Genomic DNA, 20,460 nt, shown 5'->3' on the forward strand with positions numbered 1-20,460 from the left:
AAAAATTTTGTGTTAAAGAATTCAATGGAATTCCAAACCACACTGATGAATTCTTCCCTTTTATTGTTTTTTTTTCAAGACAGAGTTTCTCCGTGTAAGCCTGGCTGTCCTAGCCTTGCTTTGCAGACTAGGATGGCCTTCTACTCACAGAGATGCATGCCTCTGCCTTTCTGAGTGTTGGGATTCCAAGCATGCCTGTGCTACCATACCTGGCATTGAATTCTTCTTTTTAAAAAGATGATGTGCTTTTGAGCTTCAAGACAAAGCATTACTAGCCTGTTAATGAGTGATATTACCTAATAAAGTTTACATTTTTACCTTCAAAAATACATACACAAATATACAAATACATAAATATATAAATAGTCCATTACCAGAATATCTACCCTCAGCTTGTTCATCAGAAGCATCCTGAAGATCACCTGTTGGGAATTGTTCTGATGCTGGCCCTCAAAATCTGGTTACTCCCCAGATAAACCTATCCTTGTATAAACCTGCCCAAGACATATCTGATCAGTTGATTAAATGGCCTACAACTGGGCAGGGCAGAATCGGGTAAGCATGGCTAAGGTTCTTGGGCTTTTGAGGACAGTGGAAGAGAGGAGGAAGGAAGACTCCATGATGGGTTATTGTAGAGAAGGAATCACCATGTGGGCTGGAGGAAGGACTCCAACAATGATGTGGAAAGACCCAGATGAAGAATACAAGCAAGGATTTATAAGATTATGGATGGAAGATAAACCAGATGCGGATGGTTAAGAAGGATGGCATTGGATAGGAACTGGGACATGGATGGTGAGGTCATTGAGACAGCATAGGTGAAATATCTGCCCACCCCAAGGTAAATAAGGCACTTATAAAATCTAGCAGGTGTTTGTGTCTTATTATTTGTGATAGAAAATTAGATAATATTACTGTGATAATTATAGGGCTAATAATAAACATTATATAGCTCAACACTTTTATTTGTTACAACAATCACCTAATAATACAAAATACTGCCATTGTTCTTGGTTAATAACCAGACATTATGTAAGAGTCCATTGTTGAAGACAGCAAACACATTGGTCATAGGCCACTTCAACATCATACTGACCAAGAAACTTTTTCCTTGATGTCAATCTTTTGTAGTACTTGAAAGTACTTGGGAGAATTCTTTGGAGGGGGGAGAGAGGAGAGACATCAACTGTAATTACTCAGTAGTGAAACCCATTAACTCCTATAATGACCAACATGGCAAGATATGACTTGTAAGTGTAATGATTGCAGGGATAGTATAGTAGTAGCCTACCACTTTCTGCTTTGTTTTGGGTCCATTCCATGGGAGAAAACACATGCTTAGTACTGTATCTTTGGCCAAGAACACATGGATGTGGAGCTCTCAGCCCCATGAGCAAACTTACTATTATTCTGAAGAGAATGGTCTTAATATCAAATTGTCTTCTAAGTTTGTCTTTTATCAATAGATTAATTCAGCACTCATATCTAATCAAAGAAATTTTTAATGAAGTGGTAATGGGTTAACACAGAAATTCACAATGGGCCAAAGTGCAGAGAATAATTGTCAATAGAATGCTTATCCATACATGGAAAATTAAAGATTCTATAATAGAAACAACATTGACAATATTAATGAAGAAACTTTATCGGTATTGAAATGAAACATATTGTGCTATCTCTAGGAAATTGGGCAGCTTTTGATATGAACGAACACATGCATTGTTGAACAATCATTTTCATTTCATACACAATAATCAAGACTCTAACACCACAATGAAAACAATTAAAGATTATAAATAATCAATTAATGAATCAATTAATGAAACATGGTTGATTAAAGTCATATTTATGGAGTCATATTTGTTCCAGAGTGAGCTAAAATCTCCGGTATTTAGGATGCATTCTTTGAAGAACATAACAGAACTTGAGATAAAATTAGCTTTCATTTATGGCCCCGTCTCTTGGTATAATCTTCAGGACAATAGGTTTCTTTGGAGAAACAAGTATGTTATTACTCAATTTCAAGGGAACCTGAAAAGGTTGAATAAACACGTTGGTAAGGAAAATGAATCGCCAAATTTCAGGGATAGATGGTAGGATTAATATATGAAAAATGATAATGACTTTTTTCTGTGTCATCTCATGGCTGGGATCCTAACATTCAAGATAAGAGAGAGAACACAAGGTTAAGGCTTGCTGAGCTACCTCTCATGTTCATACTATCCTAAACAATGTGGACTGATTCCTGTAATTAAATAGCGCTATCATTTTAAGTGAATGAATACAGCAATTCCAAACATCTGGAATTGCTTGTACAGAATAGGAAAACATGTTTTATTCTATTCATACTTCAACATATATATTAAGCAACTGTTCTGTAAAAGGCATGAGACAAAATTGTGGTGGAAAATCTATCTTATTAATCTAAATTTTAAACGCAAAGTGTATGTTTGAGTTTTGTGAAGCACATTTGTAAACACAGAGGACACACATTTTAAAACATAATATAAAGTTAACTTTCAAGTAGTAAAAGTAGAAAGACAACCCTGAGTAGGGTTTGTACATGGAAAACACGGTGGTCATAGTCTGACTTCTAAACAATACATTTACCTTCCAATCTGACACATGTAAGTAAGTTCAGGATAGAGGGACGACTTTGAGAACTATTAGGGCATTAGTCTCCTGTATCAAAAGTTGATCATTACACCTACTGGAGACAAAACATGTTCATATACACAGTTAACTGGAAACACAGTTTAAAATCCTGTTGCATGACCATAGGAGTCAGAGGCTATCAGGAGAACATGACCCACATTTTCAACTCAGAAGAGGTCATAGGAGCTCACAGAGAATCAAGGGGCAACCGTGGAGCCTGCCTGGGTCTCTGCTGTTCTTGTGAGATTGGGTTTTTGTAAAATTCCTAACAGTGGGAGAGGGTGTGTCTCTGACTCTTGACTGCTTGTGGGCTCGTGTTCTCCTCCTGGGTCTTCTCACTGAGCCACAATAAGAGTGTCTGTACATAGTCTGATTGCATCCTCTTATGCCGTGCTTGGTTGAGATCACTGGAAGATCTGCTCTTTTATGAAGGAAAATGAAGCAGCAGCAGATTGTGAGCAGAGAGGAGGAGGGGCAGGAAGGAGAGGAGGGAGTGGAGGCAATGGTTGGAATGTATTTTATAAGAGAAGAACAAAGAAAAACCTGTACCATGCATGGTATACACAAGAAGGAAAAAGTTATTTTAAAAAGTCTATTATTTTATAAAATAAATATGTACTGGTAACAAGAAAAAACCATTTACAGTTAGTGACATTATACATAATCATATAAGGAATATCTTCCCTGACTCTAAGTGATCTTACCATTTACACTTAGACACAGATTGGCTGCTCCAGAACTGAAAGGCCCTAGACTCACCTGTGGCTTTACATAGCTTTTTGACAGAGAAAACCTTAATTAATGGTAAATCAGTATATTTCATATACATATGGAACATGTATGTATATATCCCCACATATGTGAAAATACCTATGAATAACAATTTAAAACATGCCAGAAGTGAATATGTTTTGCCTCACCTCTGTTTCTTCACAAGTGTGTATGCCAAAGTTCTGCAGGATTTTGACAACAGAAAGCTTCATGTTTAGGAGAGCAAATCTCATACCAATGCAGTTTCTAGGACCAATTCCAAAAGGCATGTATACATAAGGATTGATTCTATCTTTATTCTCCTTGCTGAACCTGGTGTCACAAGTAAGCGAGAACATAAATAATGAAACAAGAATTGCATAAGAGTGACATGTTCGTACTTTTCCTTTACAGCCCACAGCCAGAACCATACAGAGTACTTCAGTCTTTTCACTATTCCAGTCCTGTGCAGATAATTTACTATGAGATTTGGAAATTAAAATTGTTTTATAAAGCTTTACAGTAAAGGAAATCCCAGTGTTACTAAGATGCTGTGCAGTAAATGCTCATTGAAATCAAATGTGTCTATAAATTTTAAGATACTAAAGATTGTCTCTGTTTCTGTGTGTAAGCATCACAAAATCAGTGTAAAGAAGAAGGAATTGCCCTGACATTTGAGTTGGAGTTCACTCACTGGAGAAGGAGAAGATGCATGTTATGAATGAAATGTTTCTATTCCATTCCTTTATCTTCTTACCTCCCTCTCTTCCTGTCCTTTTCTTCTTTTCTTCTATCCATCGTAATCTCTTTTTTCTCTCATTATTCCTTTTCTCGCCAGCTTCCTTTCCCCCAAATAAGTTCCTTTAACAAAACTTTTGGCTTTCTTTCCCTAGTTACCAGATAAAGTAGTTTGCAAGGACACATGCTGCTTCTCTGTTCTCTTATCACTGACTTTTATTAAAAGTACAGTCTTGTGTCCAATTAAATTTTGATTTCTCATGTGATTGTATAAAAAAAATGCTGATGCTTAGAATGTTCTGGAAAACTAATAACCACCTGTTTTATGAGTGTTACTAACTATCAGGGAAGATTCTGAACTAATTCTTAAGTGATATTTTTACAGAACAGCTTTGGGGTCAGGTGAGAGTTGTGTTGCTATGTGAGTGAAACTTGAACTTGGTGGAATCTTGTAGGGGAAGATTACATACAAACATGAGAAACATTAAAACTTTTCTGTAGACTTCATATATATATATATATATATATATATATATATATATATATATATAGTGTTTGATTATAAACTTTATATAAACTTTTATACTCCTAATCCCATGGACTAGTCACTGATGTTTACTGAGCCCATAATTAGATGTAAATGAAAGCTGGAGCAATCACAGAAATGCATAATGAGTAATGTCCAAGTTTGTAGTCACTAAGCTACAGGAGGTGGGAGCAGGGCTATATAGAAAGGACATAGAAGTCATGTAGCCAGGAAACACGAATTAGTCAATTCTATTTGACTCCCTTAATAAGCACTATCTGCATAACATCTGCTAACACCAGAGATACATAGCGAAGAATACAAGATCTTGGGCATCAAGAATCCCTTTAAAGATGCTCCTGAGTGTCTAAATTCTTTACGCCTGATTCAATTGCAACTATCTTAAAAATCCCATTTACACATAAGTAGCATCATATAGACTGGACAGGTTATTTCTTAGAATTAATACCTATATCCATATACCTATCTGCAAATAATAACAATTTGTGAATAAAGAGGCCACAAACATGAAAAAGCTTGGGAAGGGTTGTATAGGAGCATTTTGAGGGAGGAAAGGAAAGGAAGAACATTTATACCTAAAAATTATATTCTCAAACTTAAAAAAATTAAGAAAAAACAAAGTTCTCTATTGTCATCAGTGTGTTAAAAACTTTGAACCCTTTCCGTCCTGCATCCAGTGCGCACAGACTGCTTATTGTTTTGCAATCACAGAAGACCCTGCTGCAGAGTCAAGAAGGACGAACACACTGACTTTCTAGGGAGTGGATGGCTTGGCTCTGGAAGGGTCACCCGCCCGGTGGGCATGAGGAGCTGGCCTCAGGAAGCAGACAGAAGCAATACTGAGAGCGCTTCTTTTCTCATTCATCCTCAGTGAGGTTGTGTGAACCAACAAAGGTGAGGTTCTCTGCACCTTCTTTTATGAGCAGATGTTTAATCTAATGGATTCCTATATTTGAGAAGTGATTCTTGTATTTGGGGATGTGTCTAGAGAGTTCTTATAACATTATGGACAATATCAAAGAAATAAAAACCTAACAAAAATAAGATATTCTCCTAAATACGGTTATTGTGCTTACTCTGACATACACACACACACAGGCACATACATCACACAAACATGTTTCACAAAAGAGTACTTATAGGTTATAGAAAGTAATCAGAATTCATAAAAACTGGAGAAACTTAATATTTTTTTCTAATTTTTAAGTACCTACACATACTTCAAAGTATATACTATGATATCACTATAATAAAGGAATTTGTGTTAAGGTTTTAAGATTCTAAAAAAATTACAAAAATATAGAAATATCATCTTTTAGTTCAGCTAAAACTCCTGCAGGTTTTTTTTTTTTTTTAACAATAAGTATCTTTTTGTAATGAGAACATTCTAAAACATCCATACATGTAAGGTAACATGTACTTATAGCTATGTGATCACAGTAAAAGCCATGATGATGTGCTGAGTGAAACATGATTCCAGTGTGTTCTTCAGGGCCCTCTACCTTTCAGGGAGGAAGTTTCCAGGCTGTGTCCAGTGCTCCGGATCGTGGTGAAGAGTAAAGACAGGTACAGTTACACTGGTATTTTTGGGAATGAACACACCATTGATTTGGGCATCTTTCTTGCTGAGTCTGGAAATTCTGAAAGTAGGAGGATATAATCTCAGAGTTTCATTCACTACCATGTCCAGATACTCCATCCTTCCCAGGGCATCGTAAGTGGCAGGTGCCTGGAGAGAGAAAAACAGATTTGTGTTGATTCGAGATTTCAATTACCTTTCACGGCAATCTGTACAGCACTTTTAGATGTCAGGAACTCCACTTTTAACCTAATTAACGAGCAATTTCCCCCGAGACATCATCTTCGCCACAGTCACACGTGTTGACCAGCCTAGCAAAGGGCCATTGAAATGCATGGTAGAGTGAGTGCAGAGGGATATTCAGATAAACTTACACTTAGCTCCCCAGTCTTCAGTCTCCCTTTGTATTGCTTTCCTTTTCAGTAATCATGAATGACATGTTACATCAATATCCTTCCCCCTAATCAGCTAGCAAAGGCAGCATAACAACATAGAGAGTCCACAAGGCCATACCAAGGAAATATAATGCGGGCAACGTCAAATTCCTTTTTAAAAATTACATATAAGGCCTTCCAAAGGACAACTCATAGTTTTTAAATTCTATAATTGAGTTTTTCTTTACCATAGATATTCCATTTGAAAATTAAGGTCATATTAAATAGGAATAACATGACAGTATAACGAAATAACTTCAGTATGATTTTTTTTCTCTTTGAAAATCATCATAGTAATATAAAATACAAATGGACAATAACTGAGGACAAAGTTTCTATTCTACTGAAAGGTCCATTCAAGTCTATGCTTAGTTGTTTCAGCAATTTTCTTTTTTTTCATGGATTGTTGTAATAAGAAATCTTTAAGTTCATCACCCCACACCTGAGAGTTGCCTACCAAAGATGTCTCACATGAGAAATGAAGGATGACTAGGTTAGATTGTTCTGTGGATATGTGTGTGTGTGGTGTTATCCTGACTGATGTGGCTGTACAACTGAAGGTAGCAATATTTCATGAGCAGATTATACTGGGCAATATAAGAACAGCTACATAACTATCGATCGGTGAGTGGGCCTGCTAGCAACCAGCATCCTCAAAGGCCCATGCTGTGCCTATTTGGTTGTGAGTAAGTAGCTTGGTCAGAAGAAAAGCTATGTGGAGTAACAAGCAGTCCTACCTATGAGTTCTTGCCATGAGTCCCTGCTTTTACCCTCCTCAAAGATTAACTGTCATCATAAAATGCAAGCTGAAAAGAATCCTTTCCTCCCCATAGTTGTTTCGGTCATGGTATTTGCCACAGGACAGAATGAAGCAAGAGCAGAAGGTGAATATGAGACCTGAGGATGTCTTTCGTGCTTCTCACTGACAACCCAGTCACAGAGTTCAGGTGCATCAACCTCATTGTATGCATTTGGGCCATATATGTGAAGACAGCTTATATAATATGTGGCTGTCACTTTGCAGGACATCGAAGCTACATGTAGATGTGAAAAGTTTATGTTGGAAACTGCCATGGTTTTCCTTGTTCAAGTCTAATTTTATGATTGGAGAGAGGAGTAATGGGGGGAATATCTGAGTCAGTCCTCCCAGCTTAGACAAGACAAAGCTCCGTTGACAACAGTCATGCCACGCCATTTCCAGTAATAATAATAAGAGGTCGCTGGGTGAGTGTCTAGGGAGATGTGTCAGTGGTTAAGAGATGGTTTTCTCTTGCAAAGCACCCAGAGTTGGCTCCCAGTACCCAGATGGTGGATCACAATTGCTGGCCCTCTAGTGGCAGGAGTTCTGTTTTCCTGTTCTGGTCACCTCAGGCTCCAGGCATGCACATGATGATACACATTCAGACAAAACAGTTATACACGTTAAGTAAAATTTTAAAAGATACTTGACTGAAGAATGCTTAACCTTTAAATCTAGAGATTTTTTGCATGATTTTGGACTATGTCATTGTGGGAGCAAAAAATAGATGTTAGAGGATCATTAGTGAAGTACAAAGATTAATTCTCTCTATGAACACCATTGTTCTCCATGTCTCCTTTTATTCGGCACTAAGATTATCACTGGCTATTTCTTCAAGGACCAAGTTTACTTAGTTTATTATCATGAATACAAGTGTGGAAGAAGTATTTATAGTTGAAATACTCACCTTATTGGGCAGAACTGTGTCAATTTCATGCTGGAGTTTCATCTGGGCATCAGGGTGAGTGGCCAGTGTATACATAATAGAGGAAAAAGCAGTGCTTGTAGTATCATAGCCAGCCAAAATAAATAAGATTGATTGGGCCACAATCTCCAGATCAGAAAGAGCTAAAATGAGATTAGACATATCAGATACAAAGGATCAAAGGTACAAATATGGCATCATTGAAACCACCTCTCTCTGTGATTTTGAAAAAAAAATTATCAATCATGTGGAAAGCAATTTCTTACAAGAATAAAAAGCAGACAACAGGAGAAATGTAGAAATAGTCTACATTATATTTATTAGGTCAGCATGAACCATAACATAAAACACTAACCTTAGTGATAAGCGAGGTGCCAATGAACCACACACTGTAGAAGTGGAAAGAAAATCAAAGAAGAAAGAACTGGGACCTGAGCACAACCACGTGCTCTGCAAAAGTAAATATTGGATGTGATAAGTATGTGCAGTGGGCACAGTAAAAAGAAATATGGCCCTGGATTCTCTAGTTGCTTTCTCATGCTTTGAAAGTAAATGGTCTTGGAAGAGATTCTCTGGTCCAGCTTGCCAGTGCTGGCTGGTTTTAGTGGTAAATGAAAGAGAAATCAGTGATAGCTTCATCAGAAAGAAAATCATACTCAGGAAATGTCATTCAGAGAGAGCTGGTTTACTTGTGCCGCTATTGATTTTATTGTAAATGCTTTGTATGTTTTCCCATTTAAGTTGAGTTTGGCTATAGCCTTGCTTTTTTATTAAATTTTTATTTTTTATATTAATTACAGTTTATTTACTTTGCATCCAAGCTCTAGCCTTCTCCCTCATTAGCCTCCTAATCACCCTCCCTCCCTCATCTCCTCCCTGCCCTCTCTAAGTCCACTGATGGGGGCTGTCCTCCTCCCTTCCATCTGATCCTAGCTCATCAGGTCTCATCAGGACTGGCTACAATATCTTCCTCTGTGGCCTAGCAAGGCTGTTCCACCTTCGGGAGGGTGGAACAAAGAACCAGCCACCAAGTTCATGTCAGAGATAGTCCATGTTCCCCTTACTAGGGAACCCACCTGGATACTGAGGCGCCATGGGCTATGTCTGAGAAGGGATTCTAGGTTATATCCATGTATGGTCCTTGGTTGGAGAATCAGTCTCAGAAAAGACCCCTGTGCCCAGATATATTTATTTGGTCTTTGCAAAGCTCCTGTCCTCTCCACGTCTTACTAACTCCCCCTTCTTTCATATGATTCCCTGCACTCTGCCTAAGGTTTCGTTAGTAGCCTTGATCTATGTTGCTTTTATTATACAAAGACATGGCCTCCATAATCAGAAATTCTATGGACACATATCGTAAAGAGATGTTGGACTTTTCAAAGGCTGTTTCTGCATCTAATGAAAAGTTTATGCGTTTTCTGTTCTTGAGCCCATCTATGCCATGTGTTTTATATATATTTGAATCATGGCTGAGTTTTTGACATAAAATATATTCAGTCCTTGAAAATTATTTAGAATTGGTCTATTTTATGTATTCCTGCATTTGGTTTGCAAGCATTTTATGGGGAATTTTTACCAGGATTATTTGTCTATACATCTCTTGAATTGGGTTTGCAAATATTTTATCTAGAATTTCACACTTATATTCACCAGAAAGAGTCACCCTTAGATATCTGTTTATAGGTTTTGTCTATATTTAGTACTAGTATAATACGTCATTTAACAAAAGATTTTAAGAAATTTTCTTTTTTCGTTTTACAGAATACATTGAGGAGCATTGATGCTAATATCTGAAATTATGATAGATTCTAAACAGTGAATCAATCTGGCCATAAATCTTTTCCTGTTGTGGCATGTTGAAATTACTCCTTTTATTTCTTTGTTTGTATGAGTTTGTTTAAATGATCTATCTTGACATAATATTGATAGGTGTTATACATCTAGAAATACATATACTTTATTTTAGATCTTCCAGTTTAGAAGAATGTAAACTTTGAAATTATGTCCTCATGAGTCTATGAACTTCTTCAAGGACTGAAATTCATAGCTATAACAATAAGACAAAAGAAAGATATAACACAACATATTAAGTGTGTGAAATGGACCACATTTCAAAAGCAACCTATAGATTTTTGAACTTTTCTTCAAAATTCCAGTGCAGTTTTGCATGAAAAGAGGAAAAGCCATTTCAAATGAATATGGAAACATAAAAAAATCCCAGAATATACAAAAAATCCTGTAATTTAAAAGATTACTTGTAGTATTATTTTCAAGGTGCAGTACAGAACTAGAGTGTTTAAAAGCACAGTAATGTCATATATAAACAGCACACCAATCAGTGCAATAGAACTGAGTATCACATATATGTCAAAATTCCATAGCCATCTGAAATTTTTTACAAAGGATCAAAATACACATTAGAGAAAATCCTGTATCTTCAACAAACAGTGCTGGTCAAAGTAGATGTTGCATTTTTGAGAATGAAAATAGATTTTTTTTTTCTACCCTACACAAAACACAACAAAAGTATGTCAAGAATTTCAATGGGAGACCTGAAACCTTAAATCTATTAAGAGAGATTATAGTGAATAAGCTTCAACTTACAGGCACAACAAATGGCCTTCTGACTGGAATGCCTGATTGTAGGAATTAAGTCATGAGTAGTGGGAATTCACAACTCTAAAATATTTCTACACAGCAAAGGACACTTTTATTTGAGAAAAGCTCTGGCCTATATAATATGGAAAAATCCAAACGTACCCACTACACATCTGACAAAAGTTAGTGTCTAGAATATACAAAGCACTCAAAAAACTAAGTCCTGAAAAAAAAAAAAAAGCTCCTTAAACATTGGGACAAAACAGAAAGTTCTAGAAGAAAAACAATGAAGGTGGCTGAGAAATGTTTGTATATATTCAAATCCTTAGTCTTCATCAAAATTCAAATGAACACTACTTTGAGATGTCATATTACCCCAATTAGAATATGCAAGATAAAAAAATGACAGCAAAAACTGGAATGGATGTGGGTATGGTGGAACTTGGTATTCACTGTTTTTGGGAGTGCAGACTGGTGCAGGCACTCCCTGCACCATGGAAGTCAGCATGGAGCTTCCTCAAAAAGCCAGATAAAGATATAAAAATATGTCTGAGCTAGACCACTCCTGAGCATATTCTCAGATTACTCTTAAATGACAACTAGACTTCCACTTGTGGATATTTATGCTTCTTGATGTTCTATTCAAAAAAGCATGAATATCCATCAACTGATAAGTTATAATGAAAATACAGTACTATACATATGCAATATAATTCATGTCTTATAAAAACTGAGACAGTAAAATTCACAGAGCAATGGTAATAATCATTCTGCGTGTGATGACACGACCTACAAAAACCAACTCCACATGAAGTTGCTTCTCACACATGGTGAGCATATCTTTGGATATGTGTACCTAAATTGGAGTACCTCCAGAAGTTGGAAATACATAACTGGTCATTGAGCTGTTTACAGAGAAGAGGACAAATACGTAGTGGGTAAAATGGAGGAAATGACTGTAATGGTACAGGAACGTCTAGGACCATGTGGAGTGGGAATAATTAAGACCAAAGTTAATAGAAAATACCACATGGAAACTTGCTACTGTGAGTCAGAGATACATTAAGGAAAAGAGTTTAAGTAACTCATGCTTTACAGAAAGACAAAGTGTCTTCTGGACATTCATTCAAGAAAAACACTGTGGCCAACAATAGGTTACCTCTCTTTTTAGTTGGTGGTTTGTGGGCTCAAAACATTATAGCCTATAACCAGTTTTCTTAGTCACATTCCAAAGTTGATAATAAGATTGTATTGCTGAAGACACTACTGCTTATGTTACAGGAAGAACTAAAACAAGCTTTTATGGTATCTGGAACTTTTATCTCTACTAGCCAATTTTCAGTCATGCATGGTTCTAGGTATGTTGCCAGGGAGGAGGTAGTAATCAATGTGTTACCTACATGTGAACCCTTTGAGGCACAATAAGAATTTGCCTTTGACCCAGCCCACAATGAATTCCTCATCCCTGGATGCCTGTGGTACCTGGCCAGGAACAGACATGTGAGACCTCTATGTACCATTCCCCTGTACTCTTCATCTGCTGTACTACATACCTTCAGGCATTCCCCAAGGATAGTTGACCCCAGGGACTACCAGGTGAGACCCCTCTGTTCACAACTCCCAGCCTGCCCTGTCCTCCAAGCAAACCTAGTAGAAGAGAGCCCCACACCACCCATAGGCCCCCCTAAGTCCATCCTGGCCCAAACCCCAGCCCCCTTCCTTGGATGCCTGCAGATACCCAGTCCAGGACAGATAGGTAAGACCTGTGTGCATCAGCACTCTGACTGCGCAGGGTACCTGGGCAAATACAGCATGGTGAATTAAGCCCTGTCCCCTGCAGGGGTCATCTACTGGACTAGATCCCTACATTCATTCCTGAAGGCTCCAGAGACCACCAGAGATAAATTGTACCTTCTCCCCAATGCTCCACTTTCTGGCCCTCAACTCTGACTGCATTAATGAAGGACTGTCTACACCAGAGAAAACCTGATGGTGACAGTCCAGTGTAAGAGCACAAATAACAAGAGCCAGGGCAATATGTTAACACAAGAACCCAACTCTCATATTATAGGAATTTCAGGATGTCTTAAAACAGTTGAAGCATAAGAAAATGATGTTAAACCCAATCTTATAAAGATGATAGAGTCTTTTAAAGAAAAAAAATCAATAAATCCCTCAAAGAAATACAGGAAAATACAATAAAAAAAGATAAAGGCCTTTAAGGAGAAAATGAAAAATCCCTTAAAGAAATACAGAAAAAAAATCAAACAGGTCAAGGAAATAAATAAAACAGCCTAACACATGAAAATGAAAGTAGAAGCAACAAAGAAAACAATCTGAGGGAATCCTGGACATGGAAAAAAATGCAGAGAATATAGGAACAACTGATGCAAACATCATCACCAACAGAATCCAAAATTTGGAAGAGAGATTCTCAGGAATCAAAGATGCAACAGAATAAATTGATGCATCAGTCAAAGAAAATGTTAAATCTAAAATATTCCTGACACAAAATATCCAGAAATTCTTGGTTACTATGAAAAGACCTAACATAAGAATAATAAAAATAGGGAGCTGGAGAGATGGCTTGGAGATTAAGAGCACTGGCTGCTCTTCCAAAGGTCCTGAGTTCAATTCCCAGCAACTACATAGTGGCTCACAACCATCTATAGTGAGAACTGTTGCCTTCTGGCATACAGGCAGGCAGAACACTGTATAAAATAATCTTAAAAAAAGAATAATAGAAATAGAAGAAAGTGAAGAGTTCCAGATCCAAGGAACAGAGAATATTTTCAACAAAACCAGAGAAGAAAGTTTCCTCAACCTGAAGAAAGATGCCTCTAAACATACAAAAAAAACCATACAGAACACCAATTAGATTGGACTGGAAAAGAAAATCCTTCTGCCACATAATGATGTAAACACTAAAGAAAGAAGAAAGAACATTAAAAGTTTCAGGGAAAAAGACCAAGTAACATATAAAGGCAGACCTATCAGATTTATACCTGGCTTCTCATCAAAAAATCTAATGCTCAGAAGGGCCTGGGAAGATGTCTTGCAAACAAAACAAAACATAGATTTAGGCCCAGACTACAAAGCCTAGCAAATCTCTCAATCATCATAGATGGGTAAAACAAGATATGCCCAGAGAACACCAACCTACAACAATATTTATCTACAAATCCAGCGCTATAGAAAATACTAGAAGAAAAACTCCATCCCAAGGAAGGTAAATGTATCTAAGAAACACAGGAAATAAATATCTTCACACCAGCAAAACCAAAAGAAAAGAAACACATATAAACCATACACAGTAATACTATCATCAAAATACAGGAATTAACAATCTTTGGTCATTAATATCTCTCAACATCAATTGCATCAAGTCCCCAGTAAAAAGACTCAGGCTAATAGAATGGTTGTAAAAGAGAGATCGATCATTCTGCTGCATACAAACGATCAAACAAATGAACAAAAAACAGCTCAGCAACAAAGATAGACATTACCTGGAAGTAAAGGGCTGAAAAAAGATTTTCAATCAAAGGGACCCAAGCAACAAGCAGAAGCAGACATTCTAATATGTAGTAAAATAGATTTTTATCCAACATTAATCACAAGAGATGGAGAAAGTCATTTCATACTCATCAAGTGAAAAATCCACCAAGGTGATGTCTCAATTCTGAATGTATATGCCTGAATTGGAAGGGCACCCTCATTTGTAATAATAATAAATAAAAAACTTTAATACAGCCTAAATCACACATGGAGCCCCTCCCTACACGATAATAGTAAGAGACTTCAACACCCAACTCTAACCAATGTACAGGTCATTGAGACAGAAGCTAAACAGAGATATAATGAAAATAAGTGATATTTTGAATCAAATGTATTTAACAGATATCTCCAGAAAATTCCATCAAAACACAAAGCAAGATAGCTTCTTTTCAGCATCTCACAGAACTTTCTCCAAGACTGACCACATACTCAACTCAGCCACAAAGCAAGCCTCAATAGATACAAGACAATTGAAATAATACATTGTAGTTTATCAGACCACCATGGATTTAAGCTAGACTTCAACAACAATAGAAACAACATATGTAGAAAGCCTACATATTCATGCAACCTGAACAACTCTCTACTCAATGACCACTGGGTCAGGGAGGAAATAAAGAAAGCAATTAAAGACTTTCTATAACTCAATGAAAACGAAGGCCCAACATACCCACACTTATGGGACATAATGAAAGCAGTGAAAAGTTCAGAATGCTAAGAAATAAAGAAATTGGAGACATCTCACACAAGCAATTGAAAAGCAAACCTGAAAGCTCTGAAACAAAAAGAAGCAAACACACCCAAGAGGAGAAGACAGCAGAAAAAAAAAAATCAAACTCTGGGCTGAAATCAATAAATAAGAAACAAAGAGTATATTACAAAAAAATCGACCAAAACAAGAGCTGGTTCTGTAATGCCAGGATCACAGGACCCTCAGAGACCACCAGGAGATGACTCAATGCATGAGCAAGAGAGAGGAGGAGAGCTTTATTTCGAGAGTGATCGAACTCGGGATCCAAGTCTCACTGACACAGCAGTAGAGAAGTGGGACCCTGAGCCCTGAGTGGGTGGGATTTTTAAAGGGAAAGACTGTAAGCAGGGGGTTTCCATGACAGCAAGCAGGGGGTTTCATGTTTCCATTAGAGAAAGCAGGGGCGATCATGCCTTGACGTTACAGAATTGGGTAATCACAATTGCCAGGGTGATTGTCTCTATTTTTTACTAAATATTTATTCTGTAATATTTCCTGGGGGCGGTTGCTTGTAGAGCTAACTTTGTTTTCTGCCAGGTACACATTCTGTGATATTTCCTGGTACCTGAGTTTAGCTCCCGGTCAAGATGGCTCCTTATTTCAAAATGGAGTCACCCAGGCTAACTTAAACTCTTCATATCTTTGAGAAAATCAACAAAATAGAAAAACCCTTGGCCAAACTAGTGAAAAGGCAGAGAAGATATCCAAATTTAAAAATCAGAATGAAAAGGGGAAATAAACAACAGACACTGAAGAAATCCAGAAATAATAACCGTTAGGTCTTACTTCAAAACCCTGTATGCCACAAAATTGAAAATCTAAATAAAATGGATGATTTTCTTGATAGATTCCATGTAGCAATGTTAAATTGAGATCAGGTAAACAATTTGAGTAGACCTACAGCACCTAAGGAAAAAGAAGCACTCATCAAAATATCCCAACAAAACCAAACCAAAACAAAGCAAAAAACTCTAGGCTAGATGGTTTTGGTGCAGTATTCTACCGGACTTTCAAAGAAGAACTAACACAAATGCTCCTTAAACCATTCCACCAAATAGAAAAAGCAGCAACATTGCCAAACTCATTCTATGAGGCCACAGTCACCCTGATACCTAAACCACACAAAGACTCAACAAAGAAGTAGAACTTTAAACCTATCTCTCTTATTAACACTGATACAAAAATACTTGTGAACCAAATCCACGAACACATCAAAAACATCATCCACCATGATTAAGCAGTCTTCATACCAAATTCATCAACATAATCTATCATATAAACAAACTGAAAGAAAAAAAAAACATGATCGTCTCATTAGATTCTGAAAACCTTTTATTTTAGTCTTGTTTAAAGTCTTGGAGAGATCAGTGATACAAGGCACATACCTAAATACAATAAAGGCAATATACAGCAAGCCAATAGCAAACATCAATGGAGAGAAATTCAAAGCAATTCCACTAAAATTTCTGCTAAAATCAGGAAAAAGACAAGGCTGCTCACTCTCTCAGTTTCTATTCAATATCGTTCTTGATGTTCTAGCTAAAACAAGAAGACCACTAAAGGAGATAAAATGTTGTGGATATAAACATGTTTTTGTTTTAATCACAGGTGTGGGATGTGGGACTGATTCAGATAGTCCCCAGCAACTAAATATTTGACTTATGTGGACTCTGAGAAGAACTCTTTGCCAGCTGCAGATAGTTTAAGTCTGAGGATGCTGGAGAGAGAATAAATGCCAGAGCCCAGAGAGTAAGGAGGAGCTCTGAGAAAGAACAAGCCAGCCGTTTCTTCCCCATGCAGCTCCTAGTTGCTGTTGATGCAGTGAGACAAGAAGTTGGAGTACTCCTGAAATGAGGACTGGGCTGGTTCCAATTAACTCAATGACCCAACTGGCAGGAGGAAGTTAAGAGAACTGTGCCCTCTTTCTCTCCAACCCATTCTCTCTTCTACCTGGTATTGGAGTGTTGAAAGGGATTGGGATGGAGTAGGGAGAAAGAGATATTAAAAGAATGTAAATGAAAGGGTTTTTAAAAAGTACACCAACAGATCAAGGGGATACAAATAGGAAAGGAAGATGTAAAAATATTACTCTTTGCAATGAAATGATAGTATACGTATTCCAAATTCTACCAGAGAACTCCTTCAGCTGATAAATACCTCCAGCAAAGTGTCTGGATACAAAGTTAATTTAAGAAAGAAAAAAAAAGCAGTATCCCTCCTTTAGACAAGTGATAAATGGGGCTGAAAAAGAAATGAGTAAGAAGTTTCTCTTCCCAATAGATAAAAATGATATAAAATATCTTGGTGTAACTCTGACCAAGCAAGAGGAAGACTTGTAGGACAAGAACTTCAAGTCTCTGAAGAAAGAACTTTCAGAAGATATCAGAAGATGGAAACGTCATGGATAGGCAGGATTAACAGACTGAAAATGTCATCTTACAAAAATCAATCTACAGATTCAATGCAATCCCCATTAATATACCAACACAATTCTCTACAGACCTGCAAAGAGCAACCATCAATTTTATTTAAAAAAAAAAAAAAGACACAGGATAGCTAAAACAATTCTGTACAATAAAAGGATTTCTAGAGATATCACCACTTCTCACTTCAACCTGTGCTACAGAGGAACAGTGATAAAAAAGTGCATGGTTGTTGTAGGTGGTGATTAATTTTTACTGTTGATATATCTTCTGGTAATCCTGCTGTTAGTCCTAAACAGCTGTATAACCAAATCACCACACAGAAACTGGGTTTATTTAGTTAACCTAGAATATAATGCTGGGCAATAGTTACTCCCTCCTAAACCTCCAAGCCTTCATAGTTTCTTAACATTTAGATTTCCCACATTATGCTTGCTTTTAGTGATATATTAGGTCCAGTCCATCTCTCCAGGCTGTTCCAAGATCTCTCCTCCAGCTCTCTCTCCTAGCTCTCCTCTCACCCCTTCTCCTCCCACTCATTTCCTGCCCCCTGGCTTCTCCCCTCTTTCCTGTCTTCTATCTCCTTCCTTTGCAAAACATTGTGGCTAGTTGTTTTATTTTGGCCTGTTTACACAGTTGTGACAGGATGCTTAGAATAAGTATCACAATGTAATATCCGGATTGAAATCAGAGAATGTGGGTGGGGGGATTAGCATTTGAATGAACAATGGTAAGGTGTATACATGTCAAAAGAACATTATCCCAACACATGGTATTGGCATTAAAACAGACATATTGATCAATGGAATAATATTAAGCACCCAGAAATAAACCCATGCCCCTACAGACACCTGAGTTTTGATAAAGAAGCCCAAACCATGCAACGGAAAAAGGAAACATCTTCAACAAATGGTGCTGGTCTACCTTGATGTCTGTATGTAGAAAAATGAAAATCAATCCATATTTATCACCGTACACAAAACTTAAGTCCAAGTGGATCAAAGATCTCAACATAAAACTGGAAACACTAAATCTATTACAAGAGAAAGTTGGGATGAGCCTTGTAGTTTTAGCATAGGAAACAACTTCCTGAACAGAACACAAACAGCTCAGACACTTAGATCAGCAATTAATAAATGGACCTCAGGAAATTTAAAAGCTTCTATAAGGCAAAGGACACCATCAAAAATTCAAAATGGCAGCCTACACAATTGAAAATGATCTTTACTCACCCTACACCCAACAGTGGGCTAATATCCAAAAGATATAAAGAACTCAAGAAAGTAGACACCAAGAAAACAAGTAACCCAGTTAAAAATGGGGTACAGACTCTACCCAGTAGTAACAGCCCCAAACTGGATATAACCTAGATGTCAAAAGAATGGAGAGGAAAAATGCATTACATTTACACAATGGAATACTACCCAGCTATTGAAAATGAAGACATCATGCAGTATGCAGACAAATGAAGAGAACTAAAAGAAAAGATCATCCTGAGTGAGGTAACCCAGACCCAAACAAACAGGCATGTATGTACTCACATATAAGTGAACATTAACCATAAAATACAGGGTAACTATGCTACAATCCACAAACAAAAAGAAACCAAGGAGGGCTCAAGGGAGGATGCTTGGGTCTCACTCAGAAGACAAAACAAAATGGATATCTGAAGTACATAGAGGGAGGGTGCTGTGTGTGAGAGAGTGTGAGGAGGGTAACTGGGAAGGGAATTAGGTGTTGGGATAGTGCAGAAATGGGGGAAGAAATAGGAGGACCTGCAGAGAGAATGAAAATCAGTAGGTGAGCATCTCCAGGACAGGGGAGGCCCCTGGGATTCTATGGGATGACCCTGGTTGCGATTCCCAGTGACAGAATATGAAGCCTGAAGTTGACACCCTTGTAGTCAGGTGTGACTTACAGTGGAGGGAAGTGGATGTCAATCCACCTATAAACATTCAAACCTAAGTTTGTCCAGCCTACAGGAAAATTTGGGATAAAAATGGAGTGGAGATTGACGATGTGGAAACCTAATAATTGGCCCAACTTGAGACCTACCCCTTGGAACCAAGCCTACCCCTGACACTCTTAAACATACTCTGCTAGGCTCACAGTCAGAATCCTAGTATAACTGTCTTCTGAGAGGCTTCATCCAGCAGCCGATGGACAGATGCAGAGACACAGTGCCAAGCAAGAGGCTGAGCTTTGGGGAGTTTTGTGGAAGAGTGGGAGGAAGGATTGAGGAAACTGGATGGGTCAAGGACAGCACAAGAAGACCTACAGAGTAAACTAACCTGAACCCATGGGGCCTCCCAGAACTGAACCACCAACCAAATACCTTGCATTTGAACCTAGGCCCCTGCATATAAGTAACAGCTGTGCAGCATGGTCATCTTGTGGGTTCCCTAGGAACAGGAGTAGCAGCTGGCTCTGGCTCTTTTGCCTGCCTTTGGATACCTTTCCCCTAGCTGGGCTGCCTTGTCTGGTTTCAGTGAGAGAGGAAGCACTTAGACCTGCTGTGACTTGAGGGGCCAGCGTGAATTGGTATCCCTTAGCACCTCCTTTCTCTGAATAGAAGATAAGGAGGGAATGGGACAGGGGGACATGAGGGCAGGATTGGGAGGAGGGGGCTGGGTCAGTCTATAAAATTATTAAATTAAAAAAGAGAGAACTTGCCTTTTCATGATATGACTATTAGTGCATAATATA

At 37.7% G+C, this 20,460-nt stretch overlaps 1 protein-coding gene across 4 annotated transcripts in view; it reads right to left on the minus strand.

Annotated features, from left to right (window-relative positions):
• Nucleotides 1–1,484: 1,484 nt before the first annotated feature.
• The window catches only part of LOC129670140 (cytochrome P450 3A11-like), a 54,148-nt gene continuing 35,172 nt past the window's right edge, over nt 1,485–20,460 (minus strand). For 3 of the 4 annotated variants that reach the window (XM_055598595.1, XM_055598593.1, XM_055598592.1), the window contains 4 exons: nt 8,410–8,570; nt 6,193–6,419; nt 3,576–3,738; nt 1,485–2,031 (listed from right to left, as the gene is read on the minus strand). In XM_055598595.1, the coding sequence (XP_055454570.1) occupies nt 1,936–2,031; nt 3,576–3,738; nt 6,193–6,419; nt 8,410–8,570 (647 nt within the window). In that variant the 3' untranslated portion in view covers nt 1,485–1,935. The remainder of the gene's footprint in view (nt 2,032–3,575; nt 3,739–6,192; nt 6,420–8,409; nt 8,571–20,460) is intronic. The other variant, XM_055598594.1, reaches the window with a different exon arrangement.

The sequence above is a fragment of the Psammomys obesus genome, unplaced genomic scaffold (assembly GCF_907164565.1).
Source record: "Psammomys obesus unplaced genomic scaffold, mPsaObe1.curated_primary_1811, whole genome shotgun sequence".
In the NCBI taxonomy this organism is placed as follows: Eukaryota; Metazoa; Chordata; class Mammalia; order Rodentia; family Muridae; genus Psammomys; species Psammomys obesus.